Source organism: Lampetra planeri, chromosome 38 (assembly GCF_965212315.1).
Source record: "Lampetra planeri chromosome 38, kcLamPlan1.2.h2, whole genome shotgun sequence".
NCBI lineage: Eukaryota > Metazoa > Chordata > Hyperoartia > Petromyzontiformes > Petromyzontidae > Lampetra > Lampetra planeri.
Genome location: NC_136144.1, coordinates 2,770,866 through 2,798,207, shown reverse-complemented (window position 1 = coordinate 2,798,207; position 27,342 = coordinate 2,770,866). Strand labels below are relative to the sequence as shown.

General features: G+C 41.1%; 1 protein-coding gene across 2 annotated transcripts in view; it reads right to left on the bottom strand.

The window, feature by feature from the left end:
- The window catches only part of LOC144731194 (contactin-2-like), a 361,376-nt gene that overhangs the window by 295,862 nt on the left and 38,172 nt on the right, over window positions 1-27,342 (bottom strand). For both annotated transcript variants that reach the window (XM_078612167.1, XM_078612166.1), the window contains exon 2: window positions 12,357-12,464. In XM_078612167.1, coding sequence (XP_078468293.1) covers window positions 12,357-12,411 — 55 coding nt within the window. In that variant the 5' untranslated portion in view covers window positions 12,412-12,464. The remainder of the gene's footprint in view (window positions 1-12,356; window positions 12,465-27,342) is intronic.

Sequence of the window (27,342 nt, the reverse complement as noted above, 5' to 3'; positions counted from 1 at the left end):
GTACAACCACACGGCTTCATTGATGAATGTAATTTGATTGTTCAGCTCAGAACATACACGTTAAATTGTCTGTGTGTGTAAAAATGCATGCTGTAAGATTCATGTACATTACATGTATTGAGTTCTCTCAACCCCCGAAGCCTGCGATTCACTGCATGTTAAAACAGAAATTATTATTTCATCAAATCGTTACCCTAAATTATTTTATTTTCCAGGAAGGTGAATCCTTTCACTCATGATGGTATGTATGTGCAAGATAGAGGTCCTTTGCTTGAGTCACATTTATTATGCACAGATACACTTTGAATATTAGGATTTGTATTTTTACTTACATGTCCCATGTGCCTTGTTGTACCGTGCTACTTAAACATTCATCTGTGTATGCTTATTTGGAAACCTTTACGTTTTTGTATCAATGTCTTAGTCATTGCCCACGCTTCTGATGAATGTGTCAGGGCTGGAAGTCTGAAATGATTAATGACTGTTGCTTGCAGAAACAGTGGCAATTTAATCTTCAGTAAAATCTTAATTTTCCGAGAAACTGTTCCGGATCCCAAATTTGTTTAGTTGCTATAATCGCGATCCATTGTGTCCATAACGTGTCACAATCAATCCATCACGTCCTCTGGTTGTCAACGGTAACAGCGATTGAATTATAATGAATGTGTGGAACAGTTCCTTTAATTACATGGAGTGTGGTGGGCAAAAATTGTGTGTCATAAGATGTTTTTCTCACGAGGCTCCATAGTAAAATTGTCAAAGTTGGCAAAATAATGGGGAATATTTCTGCACTGTGCCAGCAATATATTCCACCAGGCAGAAAGTAGAGTTTAAAATTGAATCTTTCTGCTTGGCAGGAAGCACAAACGAAGGGTTTTCTCTTTGTCGAAAGGGAAAGGCACCCGCTCATAATAAGACTACACCTACCAACCCACATATCGATTTTCGTTTCAGATTGTTTATTTTTTGCAAAGCCACTAGATATATGCCAAGTAAATGGGTACAAGTCTCACTCGCTCAGGGGAGAATTAACTATGTTTCATTAAAGCTATGCCCAGCTCACTAATGACACAAGTAAATGACACATTGGTGGTTTAGGTACAATGAAATGCCATGCTGGCAGATTGGGCCATGATAATTGACAGTTTCATAAATCTAATGTGACCTCGTGAAATTATTTAACATTTTCCAAAGGGCCCTCTATTTATATATCTGTAATGATTCATAGAATAGTTCCTTCCTCCTGAAAGTATGAAATAATTGGCAATCCCCATTCCAGTTTAATTCACAGCATAACATGGCCGCCAAAACTTAAAGGCAAGTATTTTACAATGCAACATCTTTGATTGTGTTTGATATCTACAAGGTCAGAGTATTGACATCGATCTCAAATATCGATCTTCCTTAGGCATGTTGATCAGTTCAGACTTGGCCTGCTCAGCAGTCCTAGGCTTTGATCAGAGCTTCCTTCAGGCAGGTGTCTTACCAGATAAACCCCTGCTGCCAGCCCATTCAATAGCGTACATTTTAAAAATCCACCACACTGTGTACCAGTGTATGTGAAACATAGCTGGCAAGACAGTCCATTATGAGAGCCTTCATTTTAAAAAGGGATTCAAATGTGAAGGAAATGTGCACAAATAATTATCATAGTTTTATTACAAGATAAGATATTGGATATTTGTGTCGTTCTAATAGCAGAAGGCCATCACAAAGGCGCTATATTTCAAAGATTGAAAAGGTCTGCCAGTAAGGCTGTGATGTGTTGCTTTTGCGGTTTTATCTCATTTAGAAGGTAATTTGTGGAACATTTTCTAATTAGTAAAATTTTGTCCCGTGACGACGGTGCATATAGCCTACTGTTTTTTGAATGATGCGAAGAGATATATAACGTCAACTGTGAAGCAGATGGCAAATATATATTGATTACTACACACGCAGCATGAACCTGTGTGACCACCAGGCTCGAACCGCAACCTCTGCAATAAGCAGGAGGCCGCACGACCACCCAGCATCGTCAGCACCCCGTTTCACACCAAACTAGACACACGCATACATAGGAGGCCAATCTTGCACGTTTGTCCTCATTTTATAGTAACTTTGTAATAAATAAATACATTTTAAGGAATCATATTTAGTTACTGGTAGGGGCATTGATGCTGGTAAAGATGTGCGTCGCAATGTATCGCGATTTGTTGAGGAGTTTTGCAGTTATTGTGAAAAACGTTAAGACTTCTCAGAAAATGGATGCAACATTTTATGGGTGCAACATTTTATGGGTGCTGCAATAAATAGCCTAAGAGATGCCTTAATATAAATTGAATAGACTGTGCACAGTATGTACTTAATTTAACACCGTACAGTCATGTGATACCAATATTGACTTCATAGTCTTCATTCTACTGCATAAAAGTACATGACAAAATATTTGACAGCGCAGTGCTAACAAATGTGCCCTCCCCTCCAAATACACCTGCAACTTATGCCCCATATTCATCTTGTTAAAAGTGGGCATACACTACCCAGTGCAAGTACTTCCAATTTACAGTGTACAATTTTCCTCAACCAAATCACCACACGCAAACGCACGACCTTTCCCGCTCACTAATCTTACCGCCTTCTCGATTGGTAATTACGGCACCATTCACATTTGCATTTTATGGGTCACATTGTTACGTACGGGAGATTGACTTAACAATAAATACCTATTAGGTATAATAAGAAAGACTGTAATTGGCTATTCATTATATCAGCTGTGCAGCTCCCAGGTTAAACATTGTGAGCAGTGTGTCTTGCAACATTGCCCATTTACGTAACATTTTGAACTAAATTTATTTTCATTTGGCAATCAGGTTTTTCACGAAGGCAATGAATTTGCTATACATTCACTTAATCATTCCTGTGAAATTCAATTAGCATGGCGTTATGAAAATTATATGCAAAGGTTACCTTTAGGCTCATTGAACAAACAGAATAGAACATGTGGCAATAGGAATGAGACCAGAAATGACATAAAAAAATTATCAATCATTATTATCGTGACCCTGATATTTATTTGAATTGTGGGGGATATATCTGTTTTAATGTATTATATGTGTGTCAGCATAATACACGTGTGATGTGCGTTTGGATTTGTGAATTGTTTGGTTTTGTTGATATAGTATTGTCAAGGATTGCTGGAGTTTTTCCCCGACCAATAATGAGGTGATATAATGAAATGCTTTCGATGGAAATATCACGAGTAGAATGTGAAAAGCACAGTATTCCACATGGAGACAATTTAAGAAAAAAGTTTTAAACAAACGGTGCATCAAATGCAGATCGGAAGCTATATCTGTGCAGTTGGGAAAGTGATGTTTACTTCAAGATGTCTTCAATGCAGAATTTCAATTAAAATATTTTGATAAACCCGGGTTTTATCAAGGACACAGTTTCTGCAATATAGCCATACTGCTATATATCGTATAATGTAAGATTCACAGTAAAAACTGTTTTTGGAAAATATCGTTATATCGTGCTGTAAAAATTGATCATTATAAATATGCCAGAGGAAACAAAAATAAACCCATACTCTGCAGACAGAGTTCCCAGCGACTCCAATGTGTTTCTTATCAACATATTCAGTTGCGAGGAAACTCATTTTCTAGTGACTGTGAAATTAAGTGTCCAGAAGTTCTCAAACAACTAGACAAAGAGATATTCTGGGTAATATTGAAGCCTTGTACACCATTGGTTGACCCAAAACTGTGCATCACCAGAATATATAGAAATTGAACCGTTTTAATCAAGGTTAGTCATTGCAAACACAAATGTTATGATCACCCCCTCATAATCCTTGCTTGTCTGTACGGAGTTTTTGTGTTATCTCCTCGTATGCATCGATTGTCTACAAACTCACTGGTGTCTAAAAATCATTATCATCATCAGCCATGATAAATCCACTACTGGATGAAGGCCTCCCCAAGCCGCCACATTCCAGCGATATATAAATCTATCTAGCACACGCACACAAGCTGATTGCATCACTCCATTTCCTCAAGGGGTGTGCTATCAGATGAGCACGTGTAAAATACATAACACGAAATGAATCAACTAACTCACTCGGGGCCATTTTGAAAGTCATCGCAATGTGCCCCAGAATAAATATTGCTAGTTATTTGTAAAATATGAGAATAGCAGGTTAGAAAAACATGCATTATTAAATAGTTAACAAAATTATAACTTTATTAAACTTGAGCAAATGGATAACAAACGTTCCCCTTAAACTTAAACGTTCACAAATGTAAGCTGGAAAAAGCTCTTTAAAAATATTATTTCACCATTTTTGTTTCCTGCATGTACCGTGCTGGTAAATTAAAGCTCAGCTTGTGATCAACGTCGTGAATTGGACGCATTTATTTATTTCAACACTGTGTACGATTCACAAATGCTGACCTAAATATTAAAGCGCCAGATTAAAGCTGCTGTGTGTACACTGCCAGAACATGGGATGGGAGTTTCAGCACTCATCCTCTGCAGACCCATAACCAGTGTGGGAACGGTAGACAGGGACTCGTGCTGGTGTCCCGATGACATTGAGGGCATTTCTTAGTATACAGATGCTCAGGGAAATGCTGCCCAAGGCATTTGCATCTTGTGGTGGTTCGCTGCCTGTCAATTACCCGCAAATGTGTGGCTATAGTTCAGTGGAAATGCCGGTGGCTGAAAAAGTCGAGCTTATCCCACACTAATGAGGTGAAATGACAAGCTCACGGCATATTGCGTTCACGGGACTTGGCACGCACATAGGAGACAGTCCAAACTACGCAGCCAGGTCATGTTCAGCACTCGTCGTGAGCTCTGGAATACAATACTAGCGAGTAGAGCGCAGAGTTTTGCAGCCCCCCTGCACAATACCACCTCAACACCAGGGTGGGATCGTACAGCACATCCCTCCATTACGCTATTCCTAAATGAACACACGTATGCATTTTTTTGGCTGCATTTGCATAAATTATATCAGTTCCATTCTTGATATCACTCATCAGCATCGCTGCTATCATCGTCTACTGCTGTCATTTGTGCCTGAGGGAGTGATGTAAAGCAGCACATGAGCCGATGAGGCAACACAACAGTTATAAAATACGTGATAATTCGTGGTAGATGCAGGAAGCAGAGCGATTACATCAGGTCCTCGCGCGTGCTGGTGGCGAGACGAATCGTTACTTCGCACAATCGTGAGAGATGGCAACAGAGTCTCGGAGAAACCTTCATCCAGCAGTGGAGTGATGGCTGGTAATGACCCAGGAGATTACAACGTGGGAAGAGCAGCAGAGCCATTCCTTGAATGTAGAGGGAATAAGAAAGCTTCCCGGCAAAGCTATTATTATATTCTTGGTTCTTTCAGTAAAGTCACATAGAAGGGAAATAATAATATAAATATAAAACAATAAAAATTCTGACAACGTTTCGACTGCAACACGAGCAATCATCATCAGGTGTGAAATCCACAGTAAGAAAATTTGAAAAAAGCTTTAAATAAAAAAAAGCTATTATTGTAAATAATATAATTTGTACTTAGCATCTGCCCAGTGTTCCGGTGGAAGGTGTTGAACCACAACACCTTGCTGATCTCGTAAAGAAGCATAAACCATTACGCAAACTCCGGTCATCCTCAAAGCAGCTGTTGGCTAACCATCGAACAAAGATGGTCACTGCATCACACGCTTTCAGATGCGCTTCTGCGGCTATCTGGAATGCTCTTCCAATATTAGGAAGCCACTAGAGCTACACACTTTTAAATATAAATTGAAAACTGATTTCTCTAGAACTGCGTTTTGTGTTTAGTTTGTCCTTCCCCTGCACCTCCAATTGGTTACGTAAGGTGCTAAAGAAGTTCCACATACATGCATCCCTTTAGACAGGGGGAACAAACCAGCCTTGATACATTCTATGTGAATGCAATCTCTCGTGTTCAAATGTCATAGTCTCTATGACTTCTCTTTATTTCCTCAAATAATGTAAGCAGCTGCATAGCCTATTAATTGGCTCACCGCTGTGCCAAATTGCAGTCATCAGTTTGATTTCGAGAGCTGCCTCGTAATATGGTAGGGCTTTACCAAATGCACCCCCTTTTCTGCATTTGACATTCAATATCCTATGACATTATTCACAAGACGAAGCCATTGTGTAAAGGTGGCATGACCTGAATTACAAATCTGACTAATTAACCACAATTAAAAAAAAGATTACTTTATAATTACCCTTCCATGAAAAATAAAGTACAGTATTGCATTTAGAATTTCAGGGTTTCTATTAAAATCATTATTTTATATAAATGAAATTTAAGTAAATCTGCTGGCAGATGTAACAGCACTGTGTCACAAGTCACTGTCGAAGATGCTGGTATGCACAAAGGTGGAGAGAGAATGGAAATTGCACGAGTCTGCATTATGGAACCCATTCGGGCTCCTTTAGTCTCCAAGAAAAATTGTGTTTATTCATTACATAGCACTTGCAAAAGCAATGTAGTCAACCAAAGTGCTTCGGCAACACTTGGTCAATACACTGTTCCTCAGCGTAGATTTTAAATAAGCTTGTGACTGAACTTTGAACGGTCGACAAAATACATCGCACAATTGCTGAGAAATTTCACAAAATGCTGCCACGGAGCCATTGAGGAAAGGAAAACGGCTGCAAGCTCCGAGCAGTTTACCGAGGATACCGTGTTATCAAGAGAAATGTTAAAGTATAGGCCTGGACTGATGCACACGAATAAAATATAAGGTGCAATCAGTGAGCACGCCGGCACAGGGCTGAAAGCTCATCGCACGTTGTGCTGCGAATGAGAATCCAGCCACTCAATCGTTACTGTACAGCACCACTTACGTGAGGCTGCGAAACTGTCCGTTCCTAAAAGCCACCACCCGCCTCTCGTAATGAAAGCAACCCCCCAATTAGACCCTTGCTGAAAGTGTCTCTGCTGCCGATAATGAGATCCCATAATTACCAAGTAAACATAAGGGCAGTCAACACGTTCTGAGATTGGGTTAATAAACATATGCTTAGGTTGTCACTCGTTACTCTATTTTGCAATTGCATCCCCTCCTCCTAAAGTGTCATATAATTATGGTTAGCATTTGAAACATGTATTAAAAATAAGATAACCGGAGGGTCCGCGGGTCAGACCACTGAGTCGACACTGCTGAGATCCTGTGTTTATCTGAGTTTCAACCGCTTGAGATCAGGCTGGGTTTCAAGAGTTGACCGTCGTAGCCCAGTTACCAATGACTGCACGACAAACCCAATCACGTAAAACGTGGGATATCTTTTAATTTGGTGTAAATCCATCTCTGAGAATTAAAAATATCAGTTTGCCTGTCATGTGGTGATGCACTGCACTGCTGGAGTTCCTTTGTATTCGTCTCGTGACATAATACTACCAGTAGCATCATTGCAAAGACATTGCGGCAAAATTAATGTTGTGCCTATTATATTAATGGATGGGGCAAATTTACAGAACAGAGCAAAACTCACATTACTGACGCTGCGTTCCTACATCCACTTAAGAGCCCGCTTACCCGGTTCACAAACAGGGCAAGTGGGGCAAGCTTAGTTTTCCTCGGCTGTCTGCAAGCTCTACTCTGGCCGCTGGTCCACATTTTTAAGGAATGTGTACCTCTCTTTGTCAAGGGCGCACACATTTTCAGCTCTGCCACTATCAGAAACAGTCGTGATGTCCCAGGGTCAACATGCAGGAGAGGCGTTCCATTAACGCGCCTCCGATTAGCACGTTTGGTTACGTACAGTACGAAAGAAGTTCAATATACTCACATTAAGGGTGTCTTTTAAATTGGTCAACTTTGGGGAAGTGTTTTAACTAGAAGAATATGGAATACAAAAATTATATATTTTAGCTGAGCATAAAACATACAATTGCTTCTCTTTCGGGCAGTGGAGGGAGGGACAGAGGGGAGAATCTGAGCTAAGAGCCACAGGTTAGGACAAGACCAGGGTCATGCCGGGTCATCTGGGATCTCATGGCACGGCTCAGGTTCTCGATTATAGAAATGCAGCATGAGACAACCAATCGAGGTGGGTTGCCTATAAGTGGCAATCAAGGGGTAGATATTGAAGTCAGATGGTGAGACCCTGGTAAGAGCAAAGCTTGGAGGATGGGAGTTAATTTTGCAACAGTCTCCCCGCACCTCGGATTAGCACAGATGGATATGTAAGGTGCGTAAAAAGTTCAGCATACATACAGATGTGAGATCTGGCAAAAGGGGGCATTGGAAGGTGTGGTAACATCAATGGCTTTGGCTATGATAACCTCTTATGAATTAGAATTGAAAGCATAGCATGTTTAAAATAGAATATCCCGTCACAAAAAATTCTGAAATGCCCGAGTACATCTTATGTCCTTGAAGCATAGTGTTAGATAATATCATAACTTAACATGTAAGACAAGTCTTCATCTCTAGAATAGAACAAACCAATGGTTTCTAAAGAAACTAATTTGAGCTCATGTTGCTCTACAAAAGCCACTTTCTCAAACTTATATTTAGCAAAAGTGTAATAAAATAAATAACTATATTAACTATCTTAATACTACAAAGTTACATACAATACTGCAATTACATACCCATAAACTGTTGTTAAAATCAACTGAAAGATTATTACATCAACGTCAGTCACCATATCTCGCATTTGCAAACCCAGGAATTAATTCCTTGTGATGTGAATATAATGTCTCCGTAGAGTTCTAGCTAAATTCATCTTTCATTTGATGATTTGTGCAAGGATTTTAATTAAGAATCAAGATAGATATTTCACGAGGATATTTCTTAAAGATGAGTTTGTGTTAATGGCCATTCCAGGGATTCTATGAAACATACCTCGATGATGAATGGCAATTGGGAGATTGACTGCCGGGCCGGAGCAGCCTCCACTGCTGCAGTGCATGTTTAATTATAACTTAATTGCAGCTGATGGCTCAAGTTTATGAGTGAACACAACGCATTTTCAGGAAGATGCAACTCACAAAACGCATCGCTCCTATTTCATCGATAGACTCGTGCGCAGGCTGTGTGTTCCAGGCTGTCCCGTGTAAGTGTGATGCTTCATTCATGATATAAAACGAATCACATTGATACCAATTACTCAACTTTATGAATATGGCATAAGGGCAGGTTGGTGGTTTTGGGGGTTGGTAGATCATAAGTAGTTGCAGCAGCAGCAGTGTTATAATATATTTTGTCATCATCATTCATCATTAAATGCATATATCATGACCATTATATCATGTTGCTCTTCTTCCCTCGCACCTCCAATTAGCACGGTTGGTTACGTACATACAAACATTATCTTTTTTTCATTACAACTATCATCATTGTCATCATCTTTTCCTCTTAAACAGTTTTCATCATCACCATTGTTGTTTTTAAGTAGCTTTAGGCCACAGATGTCAGATTGAATAAAATCCCATTTTGAGAATGGGTGATAAAAACGTCTCTCATCTGACTGAGTTGTATCTACAATATTAGCCGACCATGCGAGTGGTGCATGGATCCCGTGACGTTTGTCATGAGATGCTCACAGGATTCACATGTGACTGCAACATTATATGCAAATACGTTAAAAATGATCTTCTGCTTTCAATTAGCTCTTACATCGTCTTAATTAAAGGTAACATATCCAGTGTATCAAAAACCTTGCATATTTTTCTAATCGTGTGATATCTGTAATTCTTAAAGAGGTGGCAGTTCCACATTATATCCGTGGATGGAAATTTGCATTCTTCAATGATCTGCAACTGATGTTTTAACTATAATCAAGTTCACTGATGTTTTCATGAACACATCCTTTTAACAGCTCAATTATCTGTTGACATACCTCTAACATCCTTATTTTCAATTCACTTCTTTCATAAGCTGTCACTTTCACAAAACATGCCCCCAATTGTAATTAAATTACATTATTTGATGAGGTATTGCTGATTGCCATTAGGCTGTATAAGGTGCACACATGAAAACAATGAACAGCTGTTCGTGTAAAATTATTCTTTGGTCTCAACTCGTTCATCACATCAATGCTACACTGTAGTACATTCATATACATTTTATTTTTAACACGTAGAGGGGAAAGTCACGTAGAAGAGAAAAAAAATAACCAAGAATTTGAATCCCTGCAGTCACGAAAGCTTTAAATCGAAACCATAATACGTATTTTACTTCCTATGACTATATTACATCTGTGCTCCTATAACACCATCTGCGATCCCTTGAAATGAGTGCTCCACAACGATACGCACAGTAATTATACACTGTATGTCAGGTGCGATCACCAAGTGATCAGCTGATAAATAGTTTAGTGCACAGACAGCATTGACGATAGCATGAGCGACCAAATGGCTGGCAATGCAGCAGACATTTGTTTTTATGGAACAAACACTTTCTTTTATTGGTCCTGGTGAATCCGCCCCATGAAGTCGTCTTGAATGGATGTTTTAGCACTAAAATCGCTGTCCGCTGTGCACGCAGGCTAGGAACCCATTTATTGCTGTTTTTATCGCTAATAAATATCAACATTTATTAGCGACACGTAACTTGAAACGTGCAGTAGCTGTTGGAAGGCTTTGCTACAGTGGCAGCGCAGCCCAGAGGGGAACAAAATCGGCAATTTGCACTGGGCCTCACATAAAAGAGGGTCCCCCCCCCCCACAACTGGCCTGGTTTTGTCATTAATGAATAGTGGGGCCCCACATGGCATTCTGTTGGGTACATGTACATATGCAGAAGCAAACAAAGCAAAGAAGACCTACAGATTCCAACTCTGTCGTGGGAGAAAAACACAGTCGATGGTAAACTATTTAAATGAACTTTAATTGCTGAAAATAATGATTCACGGTAGGATCTGCTTGTCTCTCTTGCATTCTGTCCTAGCTTTCACATCCCTGCCTGTTCGAGATAAGGGTGTGATGCCCATCACTTATTTGTACGAATTTTCATGCACTTTGTCCAGCCCCCTCCAACTATCGCAGACCGTGTGTGTATCATCACATGAAGCTTGCAAATTAAAAGGATACCACAGCAGATCAGGACGTGTGTGCGAGCAGTCATTTCAATGTGTGGAACACAGTCGTTACCACAATAACATAATCATTTATGAGTGAGCTGAACCTTCAGCAGGGGGGTTTGTACCACCCCCCCCCCTCTCATGCCATGGAAATGCATTGAAGGAATACACTTGATGAAATGGAAATGTACCATGCAGAATCTTTCGCCTCAATTAGCCCGCACTGCCCTAGATGTCCCAATAACCCGTTGCAAACTTATAGGTATGCATTTGGGAAATGCACTCACATCGAGGAACTGTATAACATTGTTATTTTTCACTTTAATCAAGCATATGTGACATAAATCACACCAACTCCAGAATCTTGAGCCTCACATCGAACACCTCTCTCCACAGATACCCACGCATTTGGCTTCAGGTCTACTGTACGACCGCTGATCCTACACGATAGGAAGGACCATAAACTGCCAGCCATTACACGTGGGAAAATCCGAGTACAGATAGTCTCCGAGTTACGACGGTCCGACATGATATTTCGATCTTACAATAGCGATACGACAAAATTGTAAAATATTTAAAATTTCGCGCGGCAGGCAAACGCAGCGGCGTACGAGGTACGATGCTGTACGTTGGGATGCTGCCGGGATGTACTGTATGTATCTCCCGCCTTGTGTGATGCAGATAGGATTGTTTCCTGAAAAAAACTTTCTATTAAATTGCAGTTCATATCGGTAGGCTAAGAATTTACCTTGTTTTTTTACTTTTCATTTTACTGTGCAATACAGTATTGTAATTAATAAATACACACAGTATATAGTTTATATAGTACGGTACTGTAAATTGCTCTGTTTTGCTAAATTATCACCATTCTTTAAGACTCCTGGGTAGGCTAGGCCATCTTCGACTTACGATATTTTTGACTTACGATGGGGTCGTCGTAACGCATCTCCATCGTAAGTAGAGGACTACCTGTACTGTACTCCTACCCCTTCAAAGAGATCTGGCCAGCATGGAAGTGTGGGCCAACATACCGTACAGAGGGGCTCTCTAGCGTGCCCTCCAGCGGAGACCCCTCCGTCTCTAGTGGCGTAGGCAAGTGATGGGGTCTCTTGAGGGGTTAGCAACCCAATACGTCTCACTCAAATGAAGACTCAACGTCAATATTGCGGTGGAAATTAAGGCCTACTTATACAGAACCAAACATTATTTTAAAAATATCAAATGTACAATATACATCGACCAGCAAGGCTCACCGAGTTTCAATTCTTCATTCAAAACAGCTCACAATCTCAATGGCCACATACCTGTGATGAGGGCAATGAGGGACAGCGACAGCATTCCTTGCCAGTGGACTCCCATGTCTGTCTTCACAACCTCCACTCCAGGTGACAGAAGGCCTCAAGCACAGCTCCCTTCATTCGAGAACACAAAAGATAAACAAAGATCCTCCTATAGCCATGTGTTACACACTCGAAATGAAGGACGTGGGCAGGTGCTCCAAAGCGAGGGCAAACACATTTATTGTGATGCAACAGCACGTGTGTCACACAGCAATCCTATACAGAGTCGCAATTAACCATGTGACTGGCTTACAGGTCAGGTTACTCAACAACAGTTTCCCTTAAACTCAATCCTAATACTGATAAACCATTTTGTGTTTAATCATCTTTACACTTCACTATTCGAATATTACCTTCATCCTAAGCTGTATGTCTATCTATATCATCTACATATATTGAAACCTAACACCCATTATCTGTACTGTATATGTACTGTATTTGTCACCATTGTACAACTTACTCCTGTACATGTGTTCTATTCTTAATAGCATTGCAAGTAGTCCTACTCTGGGTGCATGGGCATGGTTATAGAATAAACAGTATTCAAGACTAGAACATTTCTATAACTTTCAAAACCAACATTTGGGTCCTTTACCTGTAAAATGCAACAGCAGGTGTGTCACACATAGCAATCGTCAATCGAGTCGCCATTAACCACGTGACTGGTGTACAGGTCAGGTGACTCAATAACCTTGCCAGCCAGCCACAGGCCCAACTCAGTTATCGCATGCTGGTGTACACACGTGCATTGATGTACTGCACAGCACATAAGGACCTTCACAAAACCACACTTTACTCCCTTGCTGCACGAGGAAATAATTAAAAGATTTGTCCATTCCTAATGTGCCACATATGGACTGTTGGAGCAAGTGGTGTCAGCGAGTATCTAGAAGACACATTGCACACACAGGCGTACACAGATCACGATTTACGCTGTTTAAACTGTTGGGGCAAGTGTTTTCATAGAGTATCTATTAAAGTCAGAACTGCAAACAAGCATGAAGAATACCTAAAACCAAGCCCTCGCAAACTTTGTCTCCCCGGTGGTGATTTTCATGACCACACTGTTCAAAGTGCTTTCTATTCAGTGGAGACAAGCCGCGTAGATTAACCACGCCGCGTATCTACAAAGTTGAGGAAAGAGGCCACACTGGCGGTGCTGGCGGTGGTGGTTGTGACGATAGCGGCAGTCGTGGAGGTGGTGGTGATGGTGGCGGCGATGGTGGCGGCAGTGGTGGCGCTCGTGGTGGCAGTGGTTGTGCACCGGCACAGACGAGAGCGACTCGCCACATTAGACACGAACGCTCTTCACACCGCGCTCCGCTCTCTTTCCCCACAATGCACGTCCCTGCTGTTTTGCAAAAAAGTATTGAGACGCAGTGGAATTCAGGTGCTGTATACACACCATTTGTACTCATAACTGCTCTACAAAAAGACTAACGTGTGTAACGGACAAATGTTTTGCACGATGGCCCTTTACTCTGAAGACTGGCCAATCCTTAAAACGTTAGCCTGTTATATATTTATTGGTATCATAGTCCATGTGGTAAATATGTTTCCGTTTCAATGCAGTGTTAATGATGGACATCGTGATTTTTAATTTGTGTAAACGTCAGTATGTGGAATGGGGCTCTTCTCCCCTAAACCAGTAGAAAAAAATCCACAATCCTCTGGTGGGTTCAGTCTATCCAGTATGGGATAACCAATGTTGACTTTTTTAAAGTGGTAATTATTGTATTGACCCTGGAGGGATGATGGGCTGAGTAGATCCCTCATTAACTTTTAAACTTTGAATCATCCAATATTGGGGTGATCCCTCTGCCATATTGTCATCTCTACAGCCAGAGAATAACACCTGAATTTAAGCTCTTTGTAGCCACGACAAGTGATGAATTGCCGCAATATATGATATTATTATACTTAAAAATTGTTCTTGTATAGTTTAGGTTAAAAGTGTTTAGCTTTTGTGTTTGTTGATGTATGCGCTTATTTGACATTAAGTTCATTTCCGTTTTATTTTCCATTAAGTTATAATTTCTAATGTCGAAGTCTCTCCATTTATCTTTCATAGGCTCTTAATATAATTGACTGGAGTATGTAAAGTTGAGCACTCTGCCACAGCGCCAGTGTTATGGTAATGCTGGTTGCAGTTCTCTGTTACTTAAAATGTTATATCTAAAATTCTCAATACACTATGCAACTCCATAAATAAATCTAGTCCATGATGCACTGGAACCTAGAGAATGCCTGTGCGTAAACACACACGCCTCTAACATCCAATCCAATGTTGTCAATTCAATCTACAACAGGCCCTTGGATGTTTTCTTTTAACGGGAGCCCAACACAGAGCGCGAGTGATAAAAAAGGGGGGCACAAACTTTCCGCAGACAAGGGCCGGGGGCCCGGTACTCAAGGGGGCAGGGAAAAACGAGAGAAGTGGGCTCGCTACCCTACTAATGTAGGGGACAACGACCGGAAGCATGGTATTTTAGGGGAAGGGAAGGCGAGGGATAAACATGGGGGGGGGGAAGGAAGATAGGCGCGGAGAATGCACACAAAGAAAGAAAATCAAATCAAATAACGTACACACGTCGAGTGAACTTATCATAAATATAAATCCTGCACGGCTTTGACTACCTCATGGAGTGATGCACCGAGAGTCCGTCTCCTCCCCCTGGCCCCCTCCGCGTGATACCTTCACGCCGGGCTCAATACGAGCGGGTGACCATCTGGCCTCAAACTCACGCTCCCTGCCCTTAAGCTTATGGCTAAGATGTTCCATTCCTGCAAGGGCTATGTATGTTTTAACTTCTTGAGCACCGTACGTAGCCAATTGAGCTGATCGGAGGTGCAAAGGGTGTTGTGCCGCAGTTTCCAAGAGGGATGTTCGTGATGTTTTCAATTTTCCAGGATGGTCTTCCTCGCGGTGATGTTAAAGCTTCGTACTAATGCATGCTGGTGATTTGATGCACCGTTTGGTTTCAGGCCCCATCTGCTTTGTTTTATACATTTTTCTACAACTACCCTAATTTCAGAAGTGATATGGAAATGTAAAATCCATTCAGCTCTGGTTCGAGTACTTCAACTACATTCATAAGGTTATGAGTTAATATCCTGATGGAGCGTTGACACAACCGATCATCCTTAAGTGGAAAATCAAAGCAGTACCACTTTGTGGGAATTCCAAAGTTGCTGTGTAATAAGGAAACCGACTACACAATAAGAATGCGAAATATCCACGACTGGCTCATGGCTGTAAACAGGAGATGAACACTGACTCAAACTCAGATCATCAGACTGTCATCTGTGTGCATAAAGATATTATTAATTTCACACTTAAGCATCTACACTTGGGTTTGATTTAAATTAATTACAACGATTATGTTTGGTTTTAAGATGATTTTTGAAATCATAGTCTAGCTGTTCCATCTTTATAAATTGTTTTCATAATTATTATTTTTCTGTATGAATATTTTTACGAGCGTCTTGGCTTGTGAGGCATTGCCATCCATTTTCGTAACTTTGTCTGCATGAAGTTTGTGGTTGTAGATAGCTCCATTTGATATTTTACATCGCCGCCCACTTTCCCTTCACTGCCGTATGGCTCAGCGATGATAACTCACACGCATGGAAACGTCACTATTTCTTACAATGTGAGCCATCTCATTCGATAAAGTAGTGACAACCATTTTAAAAGCCCCCATTACTATCGCATGTAAATGTATCGCATTGATAACATGCAACAGAAACAACAATGGATAACTAATATACACGCAAAAGGCGACACCAAAAAATGTGTCTAACTGAAACGCTGTGTATTACAGGACTCAATGCATGCTTTGCATTTCAATATGACATCATCATTTTTGTGCACATTTTGCACACAGTGACCAGTTCGAAATAGCTGAGATTGCGGAGTTTTCAATTTAGGCAGCAGAAGGACAGAGAAATCGTGTTGTGGTTTCATCATTATTTGTGCTCATCGGTATAACATAACTATCATTGCTGACCGGTGAAATTTGCACCCCGAGGGACCCTGTGTCGAGCGAGCACTGACCCCAAGAAACCCTCACCACCGTTATTGCTCGCACGAGACGCGATGCCGCGTAAGCTAATGTGAGACAGCCTGCCCTGAAGAAATGTCATTACCCAAAATACTGAGTTACTTTACATTTTCTCTTAAAAGTTTATGTAAATGACCAACAAGATGAGTTGTGTAATATAGAAGATGAAATGGTTCAAGGTAACCATCTGGAGAGCTGTCTAATTTCGATAAATGATTATTTTCGAGTGTGCATGATTTAGCAAATTGACGGTATGTCCTCCTGCAACTAAATTTGTGCAATGTAGTGCATTTACACAGTTAAATGCTTCAAATCAGTTTCAGAAACGGATGCCCGCTGTTAAACAACATGAATATATTACCACAAATATGTATTCAAATTACAGTATATTTATTCAATGTCATATGCAATACGTAAAACAAGGTGCATAATATTGCACGGCGATTGCTTTCTTGTTGGCGTTTAACTTTTTTACGCAATAGCATTTATGAGGAATGTATTACATTTGCCAATTTTCTCGTGCTGTGTATGGATATTATGTGCATTATGTTATGTTTTGCATGTTTTATGAATACTGTTTTCAATTAGAATAGAGAAGCCAAACATTATCAGGCAACTGTAACATTATTACAATATTATCTGAAAACGGCCTTTATATGGCTCCATAAAGGACTTGCTGCTCATTTGGATTTCAGCCCATTTATTTCAGGAGTGTTTGAAATTCGCAATATTATCTTCGCAGCATTGCACTCTGTTTGCCAAAAATGATTCAGATGCACATATTTCATATATAGTACCTGGAACTCTGAAAGCCAAATATAAAATAACTACACTATGAAATATTTTCATCATCATCAATATTATCAAGTCAATTTCATTCCTCTGTTGTGAGAAGGTTTATGCGCCGTACCACAATGCACTTGTAGTCACAATTCACTTCACTACCACTTCTGCCAGGGGTTTATCGTTGAGACGCCACCTCAGGGAACCGTTCACATGTTCCCTCTTTCCGCTGCTATGCTGTCACAAGCTTTGTAAAACAACTGCATCAGCCCTTAGAGTGATCTTCCATGCCCAGGTTCATTTGCATTCTTTATTGCGAATCAATTTTTTCTCCTAACTCGTGTTTTCTGTGCTAATTTAAATTATACTTTTTCTACTTTATTTTCTGTGGGGTAAACAATCGGAGTAGTAATACTATACACTCCCTTTTTGTCAATATGCTGGATAGTAGGGTGTGAAGAAGGGTTTGATTCGCAATTCAGGCGCCTCTCTGTCAGTCCATGGGCCAGAGCAGGCTCTTCGTTTAAACATAGTAAAACCGTACATGGTCATGACAAGTGCATTATTTCATATCTCACTTATTTAAAATAGTTATCACATTCCTTCAGGTTATCCATTCTCCTTTCACAACTAAAACACAAACAATGTCATTGGTGTTGGCCAAAGATTCCAATGCAGGATCCTCCTGAAAATGATTATTTGTATTTCCTGGGTAAATACGTAATGATTAATTATAATTGTTGCCGTATGAAGGCCTTCCCACGTTGGATCAGTCACGGTGGTTGTCTAACCATAGACGCCAAAGTCAAGGAAGGGCCCAAAACCAATTCAGGTTATAAAGACTTATGTTAGCCAATACTGGGAATTGAACTCGGATCACTGGGTTCATCGTGCAGTGTGCTAACCACTGTATCACATCTCCTCATTGTGTGGATTGGAGTTTAAATAATATGAGTCAGCAGGCAATATCTCATCTGAGATGCATTGCAGTTCACATACTACTCTCAGTACACCTATATAATTTGTACGCAGTGTTTTCAGACTCAATAATTTAGCGTTTTACACACAAACTTTCATTCCATGCTCATTGATCTGTGTTGCGTTGTAATCCATCATAAATACTCATCTTGTCCCCAACTAAATTAATCCAAAAAGTGTTCTACAAGATTATCTCCTCCATCCAAAATATAGCATCTTGTAATGCTTATGGAAAAAAAAAGACAATATACACCGTGATATTGCGAACCCTTTCCTTCAAGTGTGGGTCAGTGCACATCCTAGATAAACGAAACTATTTTATTGACCAGGTAAAGCCCGCTGAGCTATGAGCTCATTTTCAGAGGGAACCTGGCCACACACGATAGCTCATCGATGTGGTTGATATCACCACGTGGGAATTTATAGTTGCAGCCAAATAATCTAAGCGCATGTTTCTAAATGTGCAGGGCAAAACCGGAGGACCCAAAGAAAAATCCATGCAACTATGGGGAGAGAGACAACGCGAACTCCGAATATACAGGCATCAGGGTTAGGATTGAACCCACGACATCCTGCGTAGCAGGCAAGGGAGATAACGCCTCGCCCCAGGAAGTGGTAGCTCCGAGTGCTCGAATTCCACATTCCTATGATGGGGGGCAGTCTACACATGGCAGCCAAATGCAGTATAATGCATTATTGTTTTCCTCAACAATTAAGTTTAAAGCCACATGAAGCAGATCATCTTTTTTTTTTCTTTTAGGGGAGACAAGGACATCGTTGGTTGCATGTGGACAAATAATTTAGCAATTTATCTGTTTTAAAATGCCACGCTTTGAATTCAAATTATGACAAAGGCACTTGTGTAAATACTACCAAGGGTCTTTAACATCTTATTAGCAGCCAACACACTGGAAATTTGATGCTAATTCCCAAAGAATATATGAGGTAGAAATGGGAATCAAACCACCATCTGTTAAGCAATCCAGCCATTTACAGCATTTACAAGACAATTAAAAATATTTCTAGATTTGAAGCTTTCGTGACTGCAAGGAATCATATTCTTAGATTTTTTTCGGTAAAGTCACGTAGGTAAAACATCAAAATTAATGAAAATAAAATAAAATAAAACAAAAATCACGACGTTTCGGAGGCAACACACGTCTCCGTCATCAGGTGGGACCAGCCGAATCAGCTGATCAGCTGATCAGCTGATTCGGCTGTGATGGTCCCACCTGATGACGGAGACGTGTGTTGCCTCCGAAACGTCGTGATTTTTGTTTTATTTTATTTTATTTTCATTAATTTTGATGTTTTACCTACGTGACTTTACCGAAAAAACCTAAGAATATAAATTAAAAATATGCCGGCAATGCATGGCACAATCAAAGAGAAGAGAGCAGAATCGCACACAACGATCTTCACCTATACGAAGCAAATGTAATAGAACTAAAGGCAAAAACAGCACATCAATAAAAACGGGTGTTAAGAAGCCTAAATTCAAGACGTGCACTCTTCATAGTTAGATGTGCAATTGCACGCCTGGAATCCAGCACTTGGGAGACAAGGGTTGGTGGATCAAGCACTTATTCGTGAAAATCTACAACCTAAGGTGGCCAGTTGTGCTGTAAGGTGGCAAGATGGCAGTAAAGGTAATGTGCTTAGGAACTCTCTGTGGACCCTCAACATCGTCCCCTTACATGCGTGGGTTTTCTGTGAGTACAATGGTTTCATTCCACATGTAACATCTTCCTAACAGGGGAATGTGCCAAAGATCCGAATATAGGGCTCTACTGCAGATACGTCCCAAGATGCTGTAAGCTTTCTCCTGGATAATAACACGAAGTGTGTTCTGCATAGAGCACAACACCAGGCACGTATAATTAATTAGATAGTATCGACAAGGCTCTATTTTTGCAACTCACTACTTTACTAGACGTCTGGCACGTGTCGTGACAGGTACTGCAAGATCCGACCATGTCCAATGCTCGCTGAGCTGCATTGGCTTCTGGTTGCCGAACTGCAATGGATTTCGGTTGCCGAACCAATACATTATAAGGTCGAAGTAAAGTGCTTGCCACAAAGTAACCACAATACCTCGCTGATCTCGTCAAGGAGAATGAACCATCACGTGATCTCCGGTCATCCTCGCAATGGCTTTTGGCTCGCCATCGAGCAAAGACGGTCACTGCATCGTGTGCTTTCAGATGTGCTACTGCGAACGTCTGGAACGCTCTTCCTTCTGATATTAGGAAGTCACTGGAGCTATGCACTTTGAAATCTAGATGTAAAACTAATTTCTTAAGATCTACTTTGTGTTTAGTTTGTTGTTCTTCGCCTGCACCTCCAATTAGCACGGTTATCTGCGTACGGCTGGATTCGTAAAGTGCTAAAGAAGTTCAACATATATACATAGGAATGTTTCGATTCCACTCACCGACCTCTGGTACGACTCGCTGGTTCTCTGGCTCATGGAATAATATTACAGCAAAGCACAATAAATCCTGAACAAATCAAATACTGTGAAGGTCTGGGATCTTGTGGGTTCATATTCTTGGTTCTTTCGGTAAGAAAGTGGCGTTTTTTTTTTCAAATTTTCTTGCTGTGGTTTTCACACCTGATGACGATTGCTTGTGTTGCAATCGAAACGCCGTGAGAATTTTATTGTTTTATTTATTTATTTTTATTTCCCTTCTACGTGACTTTACCGAAAGAACCAAGAATATGAATCCCTGCAGTCACGAAAGCTTTAAATCGAAAAATCTTGTGGGTTGTTTGATGAAGTACATCCGGACGGTGGGATGTGAAACACATTGGCAGGAATTGGGCTGTGTTGGTGGTGGAGCCCTTGAGTGGTTTACATCCTTCCACTCACTTGTCCAGAACCTGAGCACTCCTGGGTTGCGGCACTGCACAGAAGTGCACGCATTACGTACGGGCGTAATTGCGGGCGGCCTTGCACTTTTGTGCATAACGCACCTCTCGGGAGGCATGACAATTGAGACACAAATGACAGCAATGTTGTCAACAGTAGTGGCAGGGAAATCAACGACACTCACAACCACTTTAAAAAAAAATCACGGCGACGCGGCAGTGATGGCTAATTACAATAACAGATGTCGCTGATTGCTCACCAAATGATGATCATGCTAACGATGACGATGATTAGGATGACGCAGCAGTGAACGTAGCACATAGGGCTTGAAAATAAATGCGTGTGTGATGTATGCGTAGTTGAAGGCATATAAACAGCACGCCTCGATAGTGTTCATGGCCGTGTTCAGCGATGCGAGCACAGAACAGCGCTCTACGAATCCGATTCTTATTATTTCTACTTCTACTATTACTCACGTATATCCACAGATGTAATGCAATGACCGTACATTATTTGACATCAGGTATACAATTAGGAGATTGGTGGTGCAGCAGGTATCACAGTGTGTGCTGAACCTGGTGAGCCGAGTTCAAATGGATAGCAACAGTGGGAGGTGAGAGTTGAACCTCTCTTAACTACCCATCCTCCACCAGTCTGCACTAACCAGTGGAGTGAAGTATGGTCAAAACCTGTTGTTTATTACGTTCTACAATATATTTTGTTATCTAGATGTCACTATCATTAATCTGACATGTTTAACTGTTACGGATGATAATCATCTACAATTATAACCCAAATAATAATCTATGAGTTTTCAGAAATCTCCAGTCTCCAGTGAAAACCCACACATAGGAGTGTCAACACTTAAATACTGCATATGGGCAACCTACTTTCTGTACTATTATCTATGATCCCGTAGATAGGTGCCACATGATAGCTCTTGTCACATGGTGCACCAACCCCACTCCCAATTGGTTCATTAACGGCATGTGCCACCACACCTGCCATGACGACCTCAGATGGTGCAATGTCTACATTAGGACAGATGTTGCCCTTCAGTAAATCCTCTGGTTTCTCAGGAAATGACGCAACGATGCATCGATCCATCACCCACAATACGAATTGTGCATGCGGGAATCAATTAAGAACCATGAATATTAAATGCTGTTACATTTAGGATTTTTTTTTAAGTCAAACATATTTATTGTTCATATGAACATTGAAGTGGTGCACGACTCCCATTTAGAGCCGTGAGCCAGCGGTGGAAATTCCACATTCCTGTGGTCTGGGTGAATCTATCGGTAGATCAATTCTGTACTCGGAGCACTAAAGGTAATCTTATTTTTACGTAATTTTAAATGCCAAGACAATATGTATTGAGGTTGTTTTTATATTCTTTACAAGTCAAAGAATATACTGGTGAAAGAATCACATTAATAGGAGCACAAATGTTAAAGTGTTGGCAATTTCAAATGAACCATGGGTCAGTTGTCTTTGTTCGATACTCCAACTTTTTCGGTGCCGCGATCTATGAAACGTCTTACGAATTGCTTCCGCTGTTTCAATTGAACTCAATGTTGATTTGTTACGTGGAAAATCCCATTTAGTCAGTTGCCCAGCTAGTTCACGTGGTAATGGGTCGCAGCAGCCACCAACAAAGGAGTTACAGTTGCGGTGGAGAGGACCCGACCCAGCAGCCAGCCAGGAAATGCGAGGCAGGCATAGATTACTTTTAATAGTAGAATTAGATATATACACAATACATGAGATGATAAGAGCAAGACAAAAAAAATGTTGATTCTTGAATCAAATCTATACTCAGAATTGTGACAATGTTTCTGGGTTGGGGGTGCTATGAAGTGCCATGAAATATGGCCATTACCAAAAACGTCACTTATCATATATTTTTCCTGTTAGTGCCCAAGGCATTGAGTTGTTTATGCTGGAGTTGGAAGTGGGGGATCTGGCTCAGCAGCAAGTGCAGTAACTAGCTGCATACTTATAAGAGAAGTGTCATTAGTAATATGTGCCCAGTGGGATTCTCTCAGTTGTTTTGGATTAATGACATCTCTCTGTAATATGCTGACGTTTGGTTTTTTATTTAGGCAATTATAAAAAGGTATCGTCATTCTGCAGCAGCATTTTTACTCTCGCCATTAACAAAATAAAACAGCTGTCTCCTGAATAATGAAATGTCATACACACTTGCTCCTTCAATACATTACAGAATACACGTTATAATTTGCAATCTGTTCCAAAGGTTTGTGCTCATCCCACAATGTGTAATTGTTTAATTAGAGGTTTCACGCCTCACTGCACGTTTGCATTCAAAAACGCGGAGGGACTAGCATGGAGAGCATCCCGCTCACTCGGAGGTCGGCATCTACAGATGGCGAGCGGTGAAGTGACAGGGCCGGCCTTACGGCAGCACACTCGCCACCTGGACTCAATCCACAAGAGGCTGGGAGGCCGTGGGCGTCTTGCATGTGTCACACCCCTGTCTCACATTGTGCACCCTCCCCAACATAAACGCAGATAGGAGACGCATCTACGTAAACACATTAAAAGCTAAAAAGGTAAATGTGCAGCCCTGAAATATCTTGCTTATGGCCCTGCAGGCAGAAAGGCCCCCACTTAAGGGAGCTCTAGGGAGCCAGATCCTCCTGAGGGTATCATGATCTTCTCGTCAACACTGGTCAGACATCTTGGAAGAGGTGGGAATATCCACACTTCACCCCACTACACATGATCTACCGATCATCTAATTGTGATGTCCCACATTTATTCGTAATCATATTTGCTGCTGGGTGGACAGAAGCAGGGGGATTTAAGAGACGTGCCCCGTTGTTTCAACTGCCGTGGTATAATTACCCGGAGTATAAAAGTAACCCCGAAATCAACTCAGTGTTGGCAGGCTAAGGATGCCCCATTCACTACCGTGCCACCGTATGTGCCTCATTCACGTGGACCAGTCAGTACGGACAGGTCTGCTCTGGTTTGATCCATCTTCAAGAGATAAGCAGACAATACGCCTCCATCTCACATCTGTCTCTCCACATCAACATATCAGGGTTTTTTTTAGACAACACATCGCCCCCATGGCCTTCTAGGAGTGCATCATTTCAGCAGCATTGATTTAGTGCAAGAAAAACTCTGGGCCGGTTTTGACATACAGTGCCTCATCAGCGGAACCAGGCACGCTTGCATAAATTATAGTAAACTGCCAGATGTAAATAAGTGAGGAAACCTCAGCTTCTCCCCACGCTGCAGGAGCCATGCAAATGGACGAAAAGGAGACCATCAGCAGCGAGGTGGTGTGTAAGAGTGCGCAGTCGCCTTGGCAGTGATGTGCGCACTGAGAGGAGTGCATGGGGAACTCAGCAGTGAGAGGTGGCTGCCTTCAGATACGCAGGACCATCCCACCACAGCCTCCCCCCAAACGTGCAAGTGGCAGGGTGAACATCCTCTACAGAGGTCATGCCTCTGGAGAGTAGGTTGAGTGCAAAATAATATCTCTGGAGTCCAATATAAAATATCTTTATCTCTGCAAAACCTTCATCTAGATAATAAAGCCACACGCTAGTCACGTTGGGCTCAAGAGATAATTGGACAATGCTGGACTCTAATCGGGGTGGTCCACTACACCAGAATTGTTGCTGTGAGGCACAAGTTGTTATCGTTGTGCCACCCTGCCGCCCATGGTAGACAGTGGTGGTTCACACTCTGCATTATCAATATAGAGTTTGAGTCCTGGCAATGGCTGACATCAGTGGTGAATCTGAATTGGTTCTTGCAATTTCTTCCGCCAACACTTCACCAACTCACACAAAGTAGTGTGGTGATATAGTGAAGTATGCTCAAAGCAACTCCCATGATTGGCATGGGTGGGAAGGCCTTCATCCAGCAGTGGATTGGCAAGGGACTGCAAATCAGTAATTATTACATTAACCATTAATCATGACATGGGTGGATATTCTCCAGATACCGCAGTTTCTCTCCACATGCATAGACTGTAAAGGAATTGGCCAAACATCTACAACTATGATTCGCATGGTTGGCTAGGTACGGTGCGAAAAAAGTTAAATACACATACACATCAGGGCCCTAATCAGTCAACCTTTTCATGCACACACATTTGTTCTGATGTGTCTCATTAACATACCTTTTTGAGACATATGGCGTGAGTTGTATTTAAGTCGCATTATGTACGCGACTTTATTTGGACCATGTCCCCTTGTCTGATAAATCTTTTGATCTGAATTGTGTAGCTTACTTTGTTCAACTTCAATACAACAATCCCGTTTAATAATGCCTTTGCATTGTGTGTTGCTTGTCTTAGTTTTATGGATATTAAATATACGTTGCAAAACCGTGAGGCTCATGTCCAATTTGTGCTTTCGGTATTTACATATAACTTGCCTATAAAATAAGTGATGCATTTATTTATTTAAATGTTTTAAAATATACATTTTTAAAGGTGGTTTGTGGGCACATTGGGACAATGCTTTTTAATTTCAAGTAAAAATTCCGAAAAACACCAACCAGCTCTTGCTCACCTATTTATGTTATCGATTTGAACCGGGATCACCTTCAATAATTGCCCTCGGTCAGGGGTCTACATCCTGCGGCTTCAGAGCTACATGCGGCTCTTTAGAAACTGCTTCGTGACGTTATTTATCAAGGACCATCTCGTATTCACACGCATCACAGCTCTTGAAATATTGAATTCTTTTTCTGAATTCGAAAAAATGGCTCTTCTTGTTATATTGATTGCCGACCCCTGCCGAGGTAAACATCTTCTATTGTGTTTCCTAATTGTGCACCTCCAACAGATATCCTATTTTATTCAGTGAACTTGTTGTACGTGAGGTTATTTATACTTTTTTTGGTTATTTATCTTCAATACAATTTTGCTGATGAATTTTTTATTCTTCAATAATGTCCTGCAATTCATGTCCATTGACTGTGGTAAAGACTTCGTCGTTGGTAAATCTAAAATGCTTTTTGTATTTTCCATTAATGTTTATAACTTGATTTGTCCAATTACAATTTTGGAAATGTTCTCATGTCAACAACCTGACTCCCCTTCCGTTTGCATCGTTAGACCACGAGGGATGGCAGATAATTTGAGAGGCCCTCATCCATCAGTGTATAGATCATGACTGAATAGTGACTACATTATATAATCAGATGTGTTTATCTGGCCAGGGGGTAATATGGTTAGAGTACTTCAACATAGACATTTGATTTAACTTGTAAGAATCCCATCAGCTGTGAAGCTCTTATGCGCATGTGTCCAGCCTAAGCTGGGGTCGGCAATGGTGGACAATTCCAGAGCATGTTGCATAGGAAGATTGGAAGTGACCTTGCATACTCTCTGGTTCTTTCGAAAGAACCAGAGAGTATGTCATCCAAGTATAGCAAGGTCACTTCCAATCTTCAGTGATCTTCAGTGACGTATACTTTGTTAAAATACAGAAATTTGCATATAAATATGCTCACCAAGATATATTTTCATAAATACTGTATTACTTAATTCTTAATAAACAGTTATTCCTGTGAATCCATGCAAAATATTTATCCAATTTGATCACATCTCATGCAAAAGCAAACATGATTGCCAAAATCACCAAAACAGGACAAAAACTCTTCGTATTGCCTTAATCGACTGTTGGGGCAAGTGCTGGTTAGTAAGCACCTACGAAGGCCGGCACAGCACACAAGGGGGTGGGTGGGTGGGCAGCACCACGTCTTTGGTCCGCTATTGGTGATGTTTACACATCGCACCAGGTATTCGTTTTAGGCTGAGTCGACCTAGAGGAGGCCCAGGACCGGTTCCGAATCAGAGTCTTTATTTAGACTGGGAAATCCAAAGAGCTACGAAGCTCTAGGGGCGAGTAAGAAGGTTACACCAATACAAATATTCTTCACCAATGTCGGCCGTGAGCAGGAATCGAACTCTGGTAGCCAGGGTTGTAGCACAGCGTCCCAACCGCTACACCACCGCTCCCCCAAAATCACCATACATCTAACAACACACACTGCGTATGACGGCACCCGTGCCTATCATTTCATGCACACTACGTTACTTTCCCACTGCACTTTATTTCCAGCGGGGATAGATACAAAAATTGTCTTTGAATCAATCCACACAAAATAATTGACTGCGAGTATTTGTGTCACAGTCCCTTCCATGACCAGGAAACACTGCAAGCTCGTCACGATAGCAGATTGTGTAAATTCTGCCGCAAAC